This window comes from Felis catus, chromosome B4, assembly GCF_018350175.1.
Source record: "Felis catus isolate Fca126 chromosome B4, F.catus_Fca126_mat1.0, whole genome shotgun sequence".
Lineage (NCBI taxonomy): Eukaryota > Metazoa > Chordata > Mammalia > Carnivora > Felidae > Felis > Felis catus.
Window position 1 is genome coordinate 63,468,693 of NC_058374.1, and position 16,259 is coordinate 63,484,951.

The 16,259-nt window shown below is 35.8% G+C and overlaps 1 protein-coding gene across 4 annotated transcripts in view; it reads right to left on the minus strand.

Annotated features, from left to right (window-relative positions):
* Positions 1 to 16,259, minus strand: part of IPO8 (importin 8) — an 85,123-nt gene that overhangs the window by 40,654 nt on the left and 28,210 nt on the right. For all 4 annotated transcript variants that reach the window (XM_019834767.3, XM_003988535.6, XM_019834768.3 and 1 more), the window contains 9 exons: positions 16,113 to 16,212; positions 12,786 to 12,862; positions 12,382 to 12,498; positions 11,861 to 11,950; positions 10,006 to 10,171; positions 8,668 to 8,828; positions 7,708 to 7,833; positions 4,176 to 4,242; positions 349 to 474 (listed from right to left, as the gene is read on the minus strand). In XM_019834767.3, coding sequence (XP_019690326.1) covers positions 349 to 474; positions 4,176 to 4,242; positions 7,708 to 7,833; positions 8,668 to 8,828; positions 10,006 to 10,171; positions 11,861 to 11,950; positions 12,382 to 12,498; positions 12,786 to 12,862; positions 16,113 to 16,212 — 1,030 coding nt within the window. The remainder of the gene's footprint in view (positions 1 to 348; positions 475 to 4,175; positions 4,243 to 7,707; positions 7,834 to 8,667; positions 8,829 to 10,005; positions 10,172 to 11,860; positions 11,951 to 12,381; positions 12,499 to 12,785; positions 12,863 to 16,112; positions 16,213 to 16,259) is intronic.

Genomic DNA, 16,259 nt, shown 5'->3' on the forward strand with positions numbered 1-16,259 from the left:
GGAAGCGTCAAAAGAGCAATGCTGTCTATTTTGTTCACTGCTATACCGCTATACTTAGAACAGTGCTTGAAATATAGATAGTATTCAGAAAATACTAACTGAATTAATGTATGGACATTTGTTCTGACTGCAAACTAATTTGAGATACAACAGGAAACAGGCTCCTTCCTACTGCCTGTATCCCTAACTCTGGAAAACACTGCTCTAACAGCACCACCCTTTACTCCACAGAGAAATAACAACTGTTTTCTGATTAGTACCGGAATCGTATGTGTCTTTATGTCATGTGTCAAAGGAAATAATGTCCAGACACAGAAAAGCAAAAATGTTACATGGCCAAAGGCATACCTGTAAAGTATTCAAAACAATCCTGCTGAAACACCTCATATAATATACCTAGCAGCTGCCACATTTGAGGGGAAATGCCATGGCAGGTTAAACTGTAGGCCAGTGAAAGAATTTCTTCATAGAATTCTAGAAGGAAGAAAATCTCTAGTTAGAATGCTAGAAAACAGCAAAAATTAAAACACAAAGACCATAGACGGGAGGATTGAGACTATCTACCTGCATACATTCCTCGGCACCTAACATACTTGAGCACCCCTTTCTCAGCATTCCCATATTTGCCACCTTCCATCTGCCCCCTACCCAACAGGACAGGGCAAAGATTTGTTTTTACTAAATTTCCCTAGAATACTGGAAATACATATTTTCTTGATACTGTGTACTAAAATATAGTTATACTTCTAAAGCTATATTAGAAATGGGTACAAGAAGGAATTGTATATCTCTTGTGCACAGTACTGTTAACTTACAAATAATTAATGTTCTTTGGAAAGCTTAATTAAGCTAGGCTACAATATCTTCTGGTCTCGCATATTTTTACAAACTATGTTCTGGACCGTATTTTGTCAATTTACAAATCATGTAATACTTGTGCAGTATTTTAAAATTTATCTCAAGTCAGTGATATCCACTATAAAGTAGAAGAGTCCAAAGAGAATATTGTATTTGCATACATACTGCAAATATATTTGCATATATATGTATATATATGTATTTGCATATATATTTCTTATTGCTCTCAGTCAAAAGTACATCATATCTAAACATACAATCAGAAAATACAAATCTCAATAGAAAATTTTTCAAATAATTCCCACCATGTTCATCACTGAGCAAAAGTCTTTTAAGTTCAAAGATTTTTTCCCTCTTAATTATTTTAATTTTCAATGTTTATTTATTTTTGAGAAAGAGAGGCACAGCATGAGCAGAGAGAGAGGGAGACACAGATCCAAAGCAGGCTCCAGGCTCTGAGCTGTCAGCACAGAGCCTGACGTGGGGCTTGAATTCAGGAGCTGTGAGATTATGACCTGAGCCAAAGTAGGATGCTCAACCCAATGAGCCACACAGGCGCCCCTCCTATTTAAAAGGAACTAATATTCACTCTGGAAGCTTGGAGGTTTTTTCTGTAATATAATTTTTTTAATGTTTATTTTTGAGAGAGAGAGAGAGAGATGGGGACAGAGGATCCAAAGCAGGCTCCATGCTGACAGCAGCGAACCCAATGTGGGGCCCGAAACCACGAACCTAAACACTGAGATCATAACCTAAGCAGAAGTCGGACATTCAACCAACTGAGCCAGCCAGGTGACCCTGTAGCATTATTTAAAACAATATACATGGGGAGCCTGGGTGGCTCAGTTAAGAGTCCAACTTCAGCTCAGGTCATGATTTCAAGGTTTGTGAGTTCAAGCCCTACCTTGGGCTCTCCTCACCTGCTTCAGATCCTCTATCTTTCTCTGCCCCTCCCCCACTCATTCTCGTTCTCTCTCAAAAAATAAATATTAAAAACAAACAAACAATATATTCAAAAGCTGATAAGACAGATAGTTGCCTTACCAAGAACAAAATGAAATGTAAATTACAGATATTGGGAAAGAACTTGTTACATAAGACAATCACTTGAAAAACAGCATTATCTGAATATGAAACATCTGAAAGTTCTGTTCATCATTACCCCACACCTTGGAGAAAAGGAGAGCAAACGCCTCTTCCTAACTTTATAAAGGCTCAAGACAGAAAAGCAGCCCAATATTTCCTTGCACATGCTCAGCACGTGTGCACAACCCGATACTCAGATGCTGAAGACCAGGACTCTGAAACTTGACAGAGAAACTAGAAGGCACAAAGCTGTTGCAGATTACTTTTTGCAGCTGTGCTGGAGGCTGAACTGTGGTGGGCAGCAATCTAGGACCCAGTGTGGACAAAGACAGCACTGACTTTCTCAGCAGACCACTTCTATGGCACAATCATGCTGGCTCCAGCCAATTCCAGCCTTCCCACGGATTCAGTGAGCTACCAAACATCCTTCCACTACATTCCATTTATGCTTGAATTCGCCAAAAGTTATTTCAATCATTCTCAATCAAGAAGACTCTTAGGGTGGGATGATTATACTAACTTTCACTTCCTGCATAAGATAAAGCAGATAAAGCAGTAATAGCTAAACCTAGGTTTTAATAATAAATGAAATCTTATAAGTAAATTAGCAATGAAAACAGGCAATGGAGAAAAGGAAAGTAGGACAATGGAAAGAGACTGGACCACGGACACAAACAAAGTCAGGCTGCTGTGGTGGGGGTCCCAGAAAAACAGATTCGGCCCATGACATCTTACAGAACTATTTTTTTTTAATTTTTTTTAACGCTTTTATTTATTTTTGAGACAGAGCATGAACAGGGGAAGGGCAGAGAGAGAGGGAGACACAGAATCTGAAACAGGCTCCAGGCTCTGAGCAGTCAGCACAGAGCCCGACACGGGGCTCAAACTCACGGACCGTGAGATCATGACCTGAGCCAAAGTCAGACGCTTAACCGACCAAGCCACCCAGGCGCCCCCTATTTTTTTTTTTTAATCTAAGATCCTGCATGGCCAAATATTGGTTCAAAAAGGGTCATTAACATTACATCACAACTAAAAACACAAGAAAAGACCACCTGTCACCTTAAAGCTAGGAATGAGATACTAGACAGGCAACTGGAGCCATGGCTTTCTCATCTGTTCACTACACACAAAAATAGGCCCCTTTCCTTAACATCCTGACATTTCAATTGCTCAAATCAAATAGCTGGCATAGACAGATGAAAAAGTTAGTATAAACTATTTCTCTTTATCTTACTTCACAGTGTCACTCCTCCAGATCGCTTTACTTTAAATGGAGAATTTTTGGTTACAATCTCTTCCATGAATAAAGACATAAATGAATATGTTCTTTTTTTGCTTATCAGAATCTCTAGGGTCCAGAAATCTTCATTTGAACTAGCTCCTTGGTGATTCTTATGCATACCAAAGTTTGAGAACTACAGCTTTATAGCAATGATTTCAAAAGTAAGGGGTATGTACCCTAGGCAGTGTACTGAAATGGGAAATAATACATAGATATATGTATATAATATATACATAGTATAAAAATGTGTGTGTATATATGTATATAATGTGTATTAGAACACTTTATATAGACATTTAATCCCATCCTTCTACATTTCTGTTTTTATATATATAAATGTGGTTTCGTAACATATATATTGCCTATAACTTGTATTCAAATATCATTCACATATATTAGAAATGCATGCTCAATTTTCTATCAATGGTGTGAGTGAGAAAAATTTTAGAGACAACTGCTCTTAAGCAGTAACACGCTTTTCTTTCAGCTTTCTGTCTGCACACTATATAGGCTGCAACACTCTCCAGGGCACAGGCCTGGGGGCTGTCACCTGCAAAGTGCTTGGATACTGGAAAAACAGCCTCTTCTACAAATTCCCATCTATTGTAACATCCTGATTCTATTAGTTACTGGTTCTATTCAGAAGTTGGGCTCTATAATAGATAACGGAACAATAATTATTTCATACTTCTGAAAAGACATAGATCTATCATTTCACATTTTTCAATTCCAAGACTAGGAATTCTTAATTGGATGTATTAAATTTTTCTCTAAATGAAAATACAGATATATAATACTCGAAAGTATATCCAAAAAACAGAAGAAAATGAAAGCTTCTCTCCCTCAAAATTGTCCATACTGTTGAATCTGAAGGGCTAAAAATGCACTTTAAGTTTACCAAGTTAAAAAATATCAATTAACTTTTTTACTCTACCTTTGAACTTACCAATTACATGTTTCTGTAAAACGAGATCAATGATCCGCAGACAGATGTTCTCTAACTGCTGAGTAACCTAAAGACAAATTTAAACATTTAGTTTAAAATCCATCGTGATAACTGGGGTGCCTGGGTGGCTCAGCTGGTTGACCATCTGACTTCCGGTCAGGTCATGATCTCACAGTTTTTGAGTTCGAGCCCCACATCAAGCTCGCTGCTGTCAGCACACAGCCCGCTTAGGATCCTCTGCCCCCTGTCTTTGTCCCTCCCCAACTTGTGCTCTCTCAAAAATAAATAAACATTAAAATAAATAAAAATAAAATAAAAGATAAAATAAAATCCACCATGATAACTCTTACTCTATAAATACTAACCCAGTAAAAATATCAACAAAACTTTTTTGGAGGGATAAGTTGACAATTCTAAATTTCAAGTGAAAAAAATAACCAAGTAATTCTGAAAAGTAGACAAATGATGGAAGTGAGAGTTAAATCCATAATAAAATTATAAATTAAATTAGTTCCTAACCTCATATTTTACAACAAAGTAAGTTCCTAGTGAATGAAAGATTTCAACGTGAAAACCTGGGCCATAGAAATACGAGAAGAAATGAAAAGAAGTTGTGTATAATCCTGAAGATGGAAAATGGCTCAAAGGCCAAAAATCAGAAACAAATATATTGAGCCATTTGATTTCAAAAATTAAAAATATCTGCATAGTGTAGGGAAAAGTCAAAGATGAATGAAAAATTGAGGGAATTATTTTCAAATGGTATCACAGACAAATATCAAATTGGCTCCCGTGAAATCAAGTCAAGAGGAAAAAAAGGCAAAGGTCATGAAAAAGAAATACAAACAGACTTTAAGCTTATAACAAGATATTAACTCTCATACATGAGAAGGGTACAAATTCTAAGCCCAAGATTACCATTTTTCACCTATCAAACTGGCAATGATCAAAAAGTATTAGCTGGGAAGAGAGGCACTGCTCTACACTGATTTGAGGAGTGTAATGTGGCCAAGTTAGCAATTATCTCTCAAGATCCTTTGACCCAGCAAGTCCACTTCAAGGAATCTGTCCTCCAGACATATTATTACCTGTGCAAATGACATGTAACAGGCCATTCACTGCAGCAATGTTTGTGATTAGTAATAACCAAAGGTCCATTTAGGAAGGGACAGTTAAATGATATTCATTAATGAGGGACTGGTTAAATAAACTGACACATAAAGAAAGATTATGCAACTACTAAAAATACTAACTTTAGTGGCTAATAATTATGGAAGGATCACCAAGACATAATTCAAAAATGGCAGATAAAAACTGTATACTATATTTTCATAAAAGAAAAAAATACACGCTCATTTTTTTTTACTTAGACGTTATAAGAGAAAATATCTCTGGAAGGGTACAAAAACCTAGGAGAGGAACTACCTCTTCCACAGAGGAGAATGACATCTGGGGAGCTGAGTGAGAAGGTGAAATTTCACTGAATACCTTTTCATGTCTTTTGAATTTTTCAACACAGGTTGTACTAAATATTTTTTAAATAAGCAAAAATTAAACTCCATCATGGGTTACATTGTCCATCTAAGTATCCTATTTCAACTTTTGAGCATATTCTTTGAATATTCAGCTTTAAAGTACTGTGTTAAAGTTCAAATGATCCAAAATCTCCAGTTTGAAAATTTGTCAATATATTTAAATCATTAAAGAAAACTGCATATACGTAAACATCCGGTTTAGATTTCTAATTTTGTTCTGCATATACTCAGTGTGCATGTATTCATACACATGTGATTTTTCCTTTTAAGGAAAGACTTTTCTCAAAGTTTGCTTTTAATAAGCCAAAGTTCAAAATCCCAAGACAGGCAGTCAGGAGACCAAGATTCTACTCCTTGTTTTGCCTCTAATTATCTATGACCTTCGTAAAGCCACTCACTGAAGGCTTCACATTTTTTTCATAGGTAAGGAAGCTGGATTGGATTAGTGCTTCTCAATTTTAAACTATGCCTCCTTTGATAATCACAGTAAGTTCACATGCTCCTTTACCTTTACCTGAAATGCAAAATTAATATCAAGAGTAAAAATATTAAAACAAAAAGGTAAAGTACTGTTTTGTTTTCAAACTAATCTTGCTGCTCATTTTACTACTGCCCATCTTCGACACACACATATTTTAGAAAACTGGATTAGGAGATTTCTAAGGTCTCCAAATTTAAAAATACAAGTTCTGCATATAAGGCAAAAGAATTATCCTTAAGTATGCTTGTTGTAATTTGGAACGTCTCACTGTTCCTGAATGGCCCATACAGTTTTAACAAGAATACAAAAATAAAATAATGAATATGGGAATAAAAATTCACATTAAGCCTTTTTAGGTGAAGAAGGCCTGCCCAGGAGAAGAATATCGAACTGTTTTTAAGAATCCAGTAATTTTCCACTGGTGTGTGATAAACACAGGATAAATCAACAGCCACGGGGTTTAACAATGCTATTTAAAGAACCACCACCTGCTTCCTAAGTCCCACTGTATGAAACAGGAGCTGCCGCCATTGCTGAGCAAGTCAGCCTAAGCTCACAGAAGGAACCAACTCAAATCTGAGAGGCGATGTAATACTTGGGGAGGAGGGTGGCAGGTTTCAGGTGGAGATAAATGGATATATTATCAGAATAATCTGACTGCAAACCCAAAACTCTATGGCCATGAGCAAGACTCCTGATACTACATAAACTTGTTTTCCACTTCTGCAAAAGGACACCACCATTTACCAGCTCTAGTGATCTCATGGTGACACTAGTAAAATCCTATCAGTGAACAGAAGGGAAAGCACCTAATAACTATCTGCACAAATTCTTCTCCCAATATTGTTCTGGAATTCAGTTTAAGAAAGATGATGTTTTAAGTTCTTCTTCCCTTCCATTCTCATGATGTTTGTTACATTTGAATTTTGTTCCACTACTTAATATCTGCCACTGTGATTGAATGGCTATCACTCTCTACAAGAAGACTAGACTGTGGGTTCCAAAAGGCAGAGTTCATGTCTTATTCAATTTGATATTCCCCCAAAATCTAGCCTGGAACACAGATGTGATGAACTAAACTCAGTTTAATAATACAGAGATGTCCTATATACCTTACAACAACATGTAATATTTCCCCCCTCAATCATTTTAATATGGCCTTTGAAAATTTGAAGGTAATTTTTAAAATCTAACAACATATATAATAGCAATTTTAACGTTTATTTATTTTGAGAGAGAGAGAGAGAGAGAGAGAGAGAGAGAGAGAGAGCAGAGAAGGCGCAGAGAGAGAGACGGAGACAGAGAATCCCAAGCAGGCTCTGCAGCTGTCAGCACAGCTGACATGGGGCTGGAACTCATGAACCATGGATCATGACCTGAGCCAAAACCAAGAGTCAGACACTTAATCAACTGAGCCACCCAGACGCCCCTAAATAGCAACTTTAAGGTCATGCCCATTGATCATATAAATTTCAGTTAATGGTACTATAATGACATAATAAAACACAAATTCCACCTCTTTATGATCTTCTACAACTGTCAAGATAGTATCAATAGTATGTAAAATTCCCATCGCCATTACTGTTTTGTCTTCGATTTCTTCATATTCATCACTTTGAAGGACTTTGCCAAATATCTCAGCCTATGAACATAACGTAAACATATTCAACAATTAGTAATGTTATACCTACCCCTCGTTGTTGTTGTAAGTTAATAAAAGGGCAGTGGCACTCATCTAGACGTCAGCATTGTTCAAACATAAGTTACACACTTTACCAAGTAAATCAATGATAGACTATCATGTTTTAAGTACAGCCAATTTTTCCTTATCTAGTCACTAGAGTGGAATATACATTAGTTATAACAATTAGCTATTATTTAACTTCTGGTTGTCATTAAACAAATAAACCCAAAGTCTAAGAAAACTGAAATCTAGCAATAGTCAAGTGAAAAATTTGATAGAAGGTAGAAGACAAAGTTAAGAAATCACCTAGAAAATGAAACAAAAAAGACAGATAGACATGGAAGACAAGAGAAAAAAAGGTCAGAAAATTAAAGACTCGGTCCTGATCCAATATTCCTTATCAGAACTATAGAATAGAAAAAAAAAAAATGGTAGGGAGAAATTAATCAAATAAGTAATGCAAAAATTGCCCAAAACTGAAGGAAATGAGTTTCCAGATTCAAAACCCACAAAATGAAAATTTAAAAAGCTCGCAAAGTACATCATTGTAAAATCTCAGAATATTACAGATGAAATGATCCCAATGTTATTAGATTTAAGTCTAATTAAATATAGAAATTCACAACTGTCAGAATTACTAGAGCAAACATTTTTATATTAACATTTCAATTACATATAAAACTGAACTCCAAATTTTGGAATTCAATTTACTTAGATTAGTCAAGGCTTTTATTTTTATTATTCAAGGCTGAATTTACTTTCAAACTAACATAAAACTTTGCCCATTCTTACCAAATGTTGGGTCATATCAACAGCAATTGAAGCTACTTCTTGACTATATTCACATATCATCTTCTGGATAACATTAGTAACATCATCATTTTCTGTCTCTCTAACAATGTGCAACAGCTCCTGCATGATAGGCCTTACGTGTGGCTTCATATATTCCTTAGCTAATGCAATAAAACAAACAAAACGAGTAAAAAAATTAGGTATTCAAAATTGGCGATAGGAATTAACTTGGTCACAAGGTTAAGTGACACAGGGTAATAGGCTCTTGACAGATACTTGCTTTATGGTATAAGATACAAAGCTGTACCAGGGCACCTGGGTGGTTCAGTCAGTTAAGCGTCTGACTCTTGGTTTCGGCTCAGGTCATGATCTCACAGTTTGTGAGTTCAAGTCCCGCATCAGGCTCTGCACTGAAGCACAGAGCCTGCTTGGGATTCTTTGTCTCCCTCTCTCTCTGTCCCTCCCCACAGCACATTCTCTGTTTCTCTCAAAATAAAAAAAATTTTTTAAAAGCTATACCAAAATAATCTTCACTAACACATCCACTTCCCCTTAATTAGAGGTAATCAATCCTACAGAGGAAAGAACTGTCCTGCCCAAAATGCCAAGACCCTTCATTGAGAAATTCTAATTATACAAATGTTCTATCATCAGGATGACTTACAGAACATGTATATATCAAGATATAAGTACAAAAAATCATGTACATAAAAACTATGCCGAATACCTCCTCCCACACGTCCTTGTACAATATTCAGTCTTCCCACTGAAACACTGTTGAACAGAAGTAAATTAGATTCATGTACTTCATAAAACTGAATTTACTTCCCAAGGTTTACTTGAACTTTGAACAGAATATTCTTCTGAACAAACAAACGAGTTATCTGTGTTATCACTCACCAGAAATTCCACTTGCTACTTTCAGAACTAGTAGAATCAGAGTCCTAGAGCTGAAAGGTCTCTTGAGGCCTTTTAGTTCAATCCCCTGAATTTAAATATATGGAAAGCTAACCCTTGACAGATGGTATGCCTCTACACAGGCTTACACAGCAACCTAGTAGCACCATCAAAATTAGACACCAGGTCTCCTGATTCCCAGCCTACCCCAGCGGCCAATAACTATCAACTTATTTCCTAATCCAAAATTTTTCTGGAGACCAGTCAACAGGAACTCCTGAAAAGGGCAAGGATAAACTGCTATAAAATTCTGAGGGAACAAAAGTTCAGAAATCTAAACCTTGCACCTGAAGACTCAGAGAAATCATCCTTAAGGATAAGAAGAAAGGATTTCAAAAAATAAAATAACATAAACCCTTTAAAAGGTATTTTTGGCTTTACCTTGTGTCTGGTTAGAAATTAATGACTGAAGAGCAAGGGCAGCTTCAACTTTGACAGGCATCTCCTTATCTTCAATCAGGCTCTTCTTTGCCAGTTCAACTGCATTTCTCAGATTGAGCTCATTATGAAACTTCAAAGAACTAAACGCATGAAGTACCCAACAGGACTATAAGAAGAAATTAAGTAGGAAACTGTTAGGATTGTGGCATTCTATAATAAAGTCATGCACATAAGAACTTCTTAGTAAAATATCATTAACTCTACCAAGTACTGTTTGTTTTTGGAGGGTAGCATATGACCCATAGTTTTTAACTTCTGGACTTCCCACTCTTTTTATTTAAAAAGGCAGTTGTAGGGGCGCCTGGGTGGCGCAGTCGGTTAAGCGTCCGACTTCAGCCAGGTCACGATCTCGCGGTCCGTGAGTTCGAGCCCCGTGTCAGGCTCTGGGCTGATGGCTCAGAGCCTGGAGCCTGTTTCCGATTCTGTGTCTCCCTCTCTCTCTGCCCCTCCCCCGTTCACGCTCTGTCTCTCTCTGTCCCAAAAATAAATAAACGTTAAAAAAAAATTTTTTTTAAATAAATAAATAAAAAGGCAGTTGTTACTTCTAAATTATCTATACGCAATTTTTCACAGGGAAAATAAAATGGGCCTAACTAAAGCGTCTCTGAAAAAAGAAATCCTGTTTATGCTTAATAAATATTATGAGTCATAACTAATGTGTTATTTATATGTAAGAGCTACTACAAACCAACGTTTAACTTTCATTTGCTGGCCTTCCCAGCAAACAAATGAAATATTATTTTCCCTTACTCATGTAAGGACTTAGCAAACTTTTTTGCTCATATAAGGTATGAAGAATTTTAAATCTTATATAGATTACCAAACTTTAAACTATTAGACCACAGAATCATATTATTACTTTAATTCTCCATGTACATAAAACACAATTAACGGTAATTTGTTTTACTGCTAAAAGACTTTTAGCAAGAGAATTACAATTCACACAGCCTGTCAAAGGTTACAGCCTACCTATAAAAACACTTGTATGCCCTCCATACCTCTAATCTACATGTGCCCAAATACTTCTCCAGTGAATGTTGCCATCTGTTTATAAAAAGGCTTTAGTGTGTAAGACATTGTTAACGTATGTTCTTTATAGCAAGACATTTTTTGTGTTGATGTAATTATAAAGATAAACACTAGGCTCTCGAATTAAAGTTCTATTTTTATTTCTCCATAAAAGATATTGATTCTAGAAGTCATATACACTTAGAACACAAATAAGTTTATGTGAATTATTATCTTCCCCATTTTTCTAAGGCATATCGACCTAATATACTATCTGTACTAATTAAGGTTTTAGCCAAACTAGAATTTCAGGCTGTTTTGGACACTGAAAATTAATCAGTTTACAAATTTACATTGTACTATTGCTATAACATTATCCCTCTCACTCCATGTTTTATGAATGCAGCAAGTGGGGCTAGAGTGAAAATTTAAAGCAGCTGGAATTAAAATCCATAAATCCTTTATTTATTAGTTTGTTCTTTATTCAACTTATGTGACCATAAGGGACAGTCTGACTGACTTCATTTTGTTCCAATACATGGTAAAAGGTCAATTTATCCAAAAACATTTAGTTCAAAAAATATCTTATAAGTGAACATTTTTTAAAGTTTATTTTTCTTAAAAAAAAAAAAAAGAAAAGTTTAGTTTTCTTAATAATCCCTATACCCATCGTGAAGCTCGATCTCACAACCCCAAGATCAAGAATCATATGTTCCTCTAACTAAACCAGCCAGGTGCCCCACAAATGAAAATTTTAAGAAACACAATGGAAATATGGAAAACTTACTCTAGCTCGAAGATATCCCAGGTTAGACAATAATAGTGGAAATACATGATTCTGTAGCAACAACTCCATTTGGTCCTTGAATAAACTCTTCTGTTAGGAGATAGATATGAAGTTTTAACTTATCAATGCCCTTTTCATATATAAAAATCACAACCAAATAAAGTGTTTATTATGACTTATGCTTAGTATACTTCTATGTGTAATTTTATAAAATTATTTGACCTACATATTGTATGTTTTAAAACAAGAAATAGTACCTTACAAAATAATTTGATACTGATTGACTTTTGCAGCAATAACACTAAAGCCATATTGCATCCTTTTTTAATTTAGCAACAGTTTCATGCTGAAAAACTGACAAAGTAAAATTTTTGTTTTAATCAAAGAAACAGGTGACAGAGAAAAGGATGTTTACAGTCAAATCAATTATGCAGAAGCAGTCACAAGTTTTAAATTATTCATAACTGTCATATCCTCTCATTTGCCTACACTCAAGTAAATTATATTTTGAGTAGTTGAACCTTCAATAAAATATCAGCAAGGGAACCAATCACATGCAGGGCTCCATCTTTCTTCCTAGGGTCAAAGTTCGGGTCTGTCAGGATTTGATAACAGAATGCCATCATTTTTGGTAACACCTACAGAAACAGAAGAATCTGTTTTAGTCTACGTGAGCTTTCACTGCCCAACTGCTATAATATTAAATAGGATGTACAAATTTTCAAAACTAAAGCCATTTTACTGTGTTTTATCAAGCAATTATAATTAAGAAAACAACCCTTTTCCCTTACTAGGACAGAAAAATATTCCTAAAGTGATAGGTTATAATGAACAATATAATTTGTCAAATACTAGGGGTATAACAGAGTGTCAAATCCACACAGTGCACCTCTCCATCTTGGATTTAAAAAGAATTACTGCATACCTCTTTTCTTTTCTTTGCAGCAGTATATAAGAGAGTCTGGGCTGCTGTGGTGGGAGAAGCATAATCTTCAAAAATATCTAAGATTTTAAAAGGTTAAACCACATTAGTAAAAATACAATTACTTATTATAGATTTTAAACCTGACTGACCACTATTCCAAAACAAAAAAATAAAACAGTCCACATATGACACTGGTTTATAGCATTAAAAAAGTTAAAGGTGTATCGGTGCTCCCATGCACGACAATTATTTATCAAACTCTGTAGGCTGTCCTTTTAAACAAGCATATTAAAGAGGATAATACATGGCTGGCATATCTGTTTCACAGGAAAAGTGCTTTCTATCAAAAAAACAACAACAATTTATTTAGTGCTTACTATGTGCCAGCACTGTTCTAGGCTCTGGGGACACAAAGATCAAACAAACAGGGCCCTCACAGAGCTCACATGGTGGAAAAAAAAGAAACCAATTATACACATATACACACATAATAAGTCAGGCTCAGAACAAATTTACAACAGGATAAGGAGAAAGAGAGTGATGGAGTATGGAGAGTGAGGGAAATGGGGTGTCAGGGAAACCATCTTTAATTCTGTTAGGGCAACACTTAAGCAGAAATTGAATGAATGAGGGAGAAAACTCTACATGGAATTCTAAAGAGAAAGCTCTCCAAGCCAAGGAACCACAAGTGTAAAAGCCTTGATGGACTGCTAGGCCAGCGCTCAGCTCTGTCAACAGGTAGATTTAGCAGGTATTCAATGGGCATTTATTGAATACACACCTATTTAAAACACACTGTTTAATGTCAAGAAAAATTTCACAAATTTCAGAATAGGTAGTTATAGATAAAAATCTGAAAACTTGAAAAGTATCTTATATGCCCATATTTCAATATATAAAAAAAAAAATCTAAGTCTTTGCCAAAATATAAAATACAAATGTAATAATACTAATAACTATCACTTATTGAGTGCCAGGCACTATACTAATGAGATTACCTACTGTACCAGGCACTTACTTCTTTGGCAGGCACTATGCTAAGATTTTACAACCATCTAATATTCTACTCTAAGCAGTTAAATAAGTTAATAAACTATTATCCTGCTTAATCTTCCCAACACTATTAGCATTGCTGATTTTATAGCTGAAAACACTCCATCTCAGAGAGGGTAAGTAACTTGCCCACAGTCACACAATAAGTGGCCAAGTGGGGCACCTGGGTGGCTCAGTCGGTTAAGCGTCTGACTTTGGCTCAGGTCATGATCTCACAGCTCATGAGTTCCAGCCCAGCATCCGGCTCTGTGCTGACAGCTCAGAGCCTGGAGCCTGCTTCAGATTCTGTGTCTCCCTCTCTCTCTGCCCCTCCCCTGCTCATCCTCTGTCTCCTTCTCTCAAAAATAAATAAACATTAAAAAAAATTTTTAATAAAATTTAGAAATAAGTGACCAAGCCAGCATCACACCCATACTGTCGTAACATCAAGAACCTGTGAGCTCTCATAGTTTTTACCAAATCTAAAAACATTATTAGTATCAGTCAATGCATTTAGATAAGAATAATTTGTTCAGGGGCGCCTGGGTGGCGCAGTCGGTTAAGCGTCCGACTTCAGCCAGGTCACGATCTCGCGGTCTGTGAGTTCGAGCCCCGCGTCAGGCTCTGGGCTGATGGCTTAGAGCCTGGAGCCTGTTTCCGATTCTGTGTCTCCCTCTCTCTCTGCCCCTGCCCCGTTCATGCTCTGTCTCTCTCTGTCCCAAAAATAAATAAACATTGAAAAAAAAAATTAAAAAAAAAAAAAAAGAATAATTTGTTCATGTAAATAACTATAAATGACAAAAACGTAAAAAGAAAATTACATGATTCTGTAATTATTCTTTCCTATAGCTATCCAAAAGTAAAATATATGTATTCAAAATATATGCATCCAATATATCCAAAAGTAAAAAAATAGTAGGCACTATGTTCTAGTACACAAAAGAAGATTATTTTTCAAAAAATACTTCAGTTAGTCTTGAATTGTCCATATTATTTTAATCAATAAAATGTAAATTCTATCAATCAACACTCACAGCTCTTAAGTATTATATTTCTAAAAACTGAGATACTATCTCATTCAACATGAAAAGTGAAATAATGATAGCTTCCTGAACACTAAACAAATACTCTGCACATTAGAAAAACTCACAGGCATTAAAGAAAAACTAAACAGTAAAAGAATATCTTGAAGAAGACAGAAGAAAGATAGGCTAATCACTCTGTTCCAGAAAACAAAAGCATTAGGAAGGAGAAATAAATCATGCATATGTGAAATGACTTTCAAAAGGAAATGGTAGAATGGAGGGATAAAGCAGATGGTAAATACTGTTTCTCATTCATTTGCTTTTCCCATACTTTGTCTCCAAGACAAGAGGCACTCCCTCACTCAACAGACCAAACAATACTAAGTACAAAGCACTGTAAAAACAATATAACCCAATAATTTAGCATCTATACCAGCAGACTGAACTCAAGTAGCCAGAGACACCTGGCCAAACAAGGGAAAAGCACCGTGTTGTCACTATCTTCATCATGACTTGGGCAGGGCTAATTTTATCAATTATTTATTTCAACATTTACTGAAGGTAGACTAGAGCCAAATACTAGTAGAGGAATGGAGAGGTGTAGGAGGGATGGAGAATGCAACATAAAGCAAATAAACAAGATAAAGTCCCTGCCCTCAAATGGCTTTAAGCTGCAGGAGAAACAGGTATTCAAACAACATTTTGCTATGTTAAGTGACAGTATTCCATGAAGCAACTCATTTAAAACAGGGTAAAAGGGAATGAACTCAGGCAACCTACACAACTCAATAACTTCCAGAAAGATCCAAGCAAAAAGAACCTCCAGAGAATGGGACCACACAGTGGTAATCTCACTCTCTTCTGGAATACTCAGCCACTAAGATAAAGAAGCATACTAAATTGGAATGCTCCTAAAATATGCAGAAATCCAAACGATCCAGACTAAGAACAACCCAATCTACAAATGGGTATTCCCAAAGGTAGAGATAGGGATGGTCCCTCCAGATCAGCATCAAAACAGAAAACGTTGTAGCTGGCTCCATGACTGCTTTAGCACCCCTAAGAGGGGTGAACAAAACAGCTTTCCATCTTCTACACACAAAGGCCTCAAGTCCACTGGCTCAAGAGAACATCAAACTCCTCAGAGTTTATCATGTAAAGCAGAACTTTGGGAATTTAATACAGCAATAAAATCTGCTTAAAAATATAAATTAAGTTATATTACTCTACATATCAAGGGACTAATGAGGAATAAAATCATCTCGATTACCAAATTTCATTCTTATATATTCATATGGATCTTCTTGCCACAGTTCTTCATCCTCATCTTTATAACACATCACAGAAAAAATCACATCTTCAGAGATATTCTAAGAAGAGAAAAAACAAAACAACAAATGGCTATAGGCTATTCAAA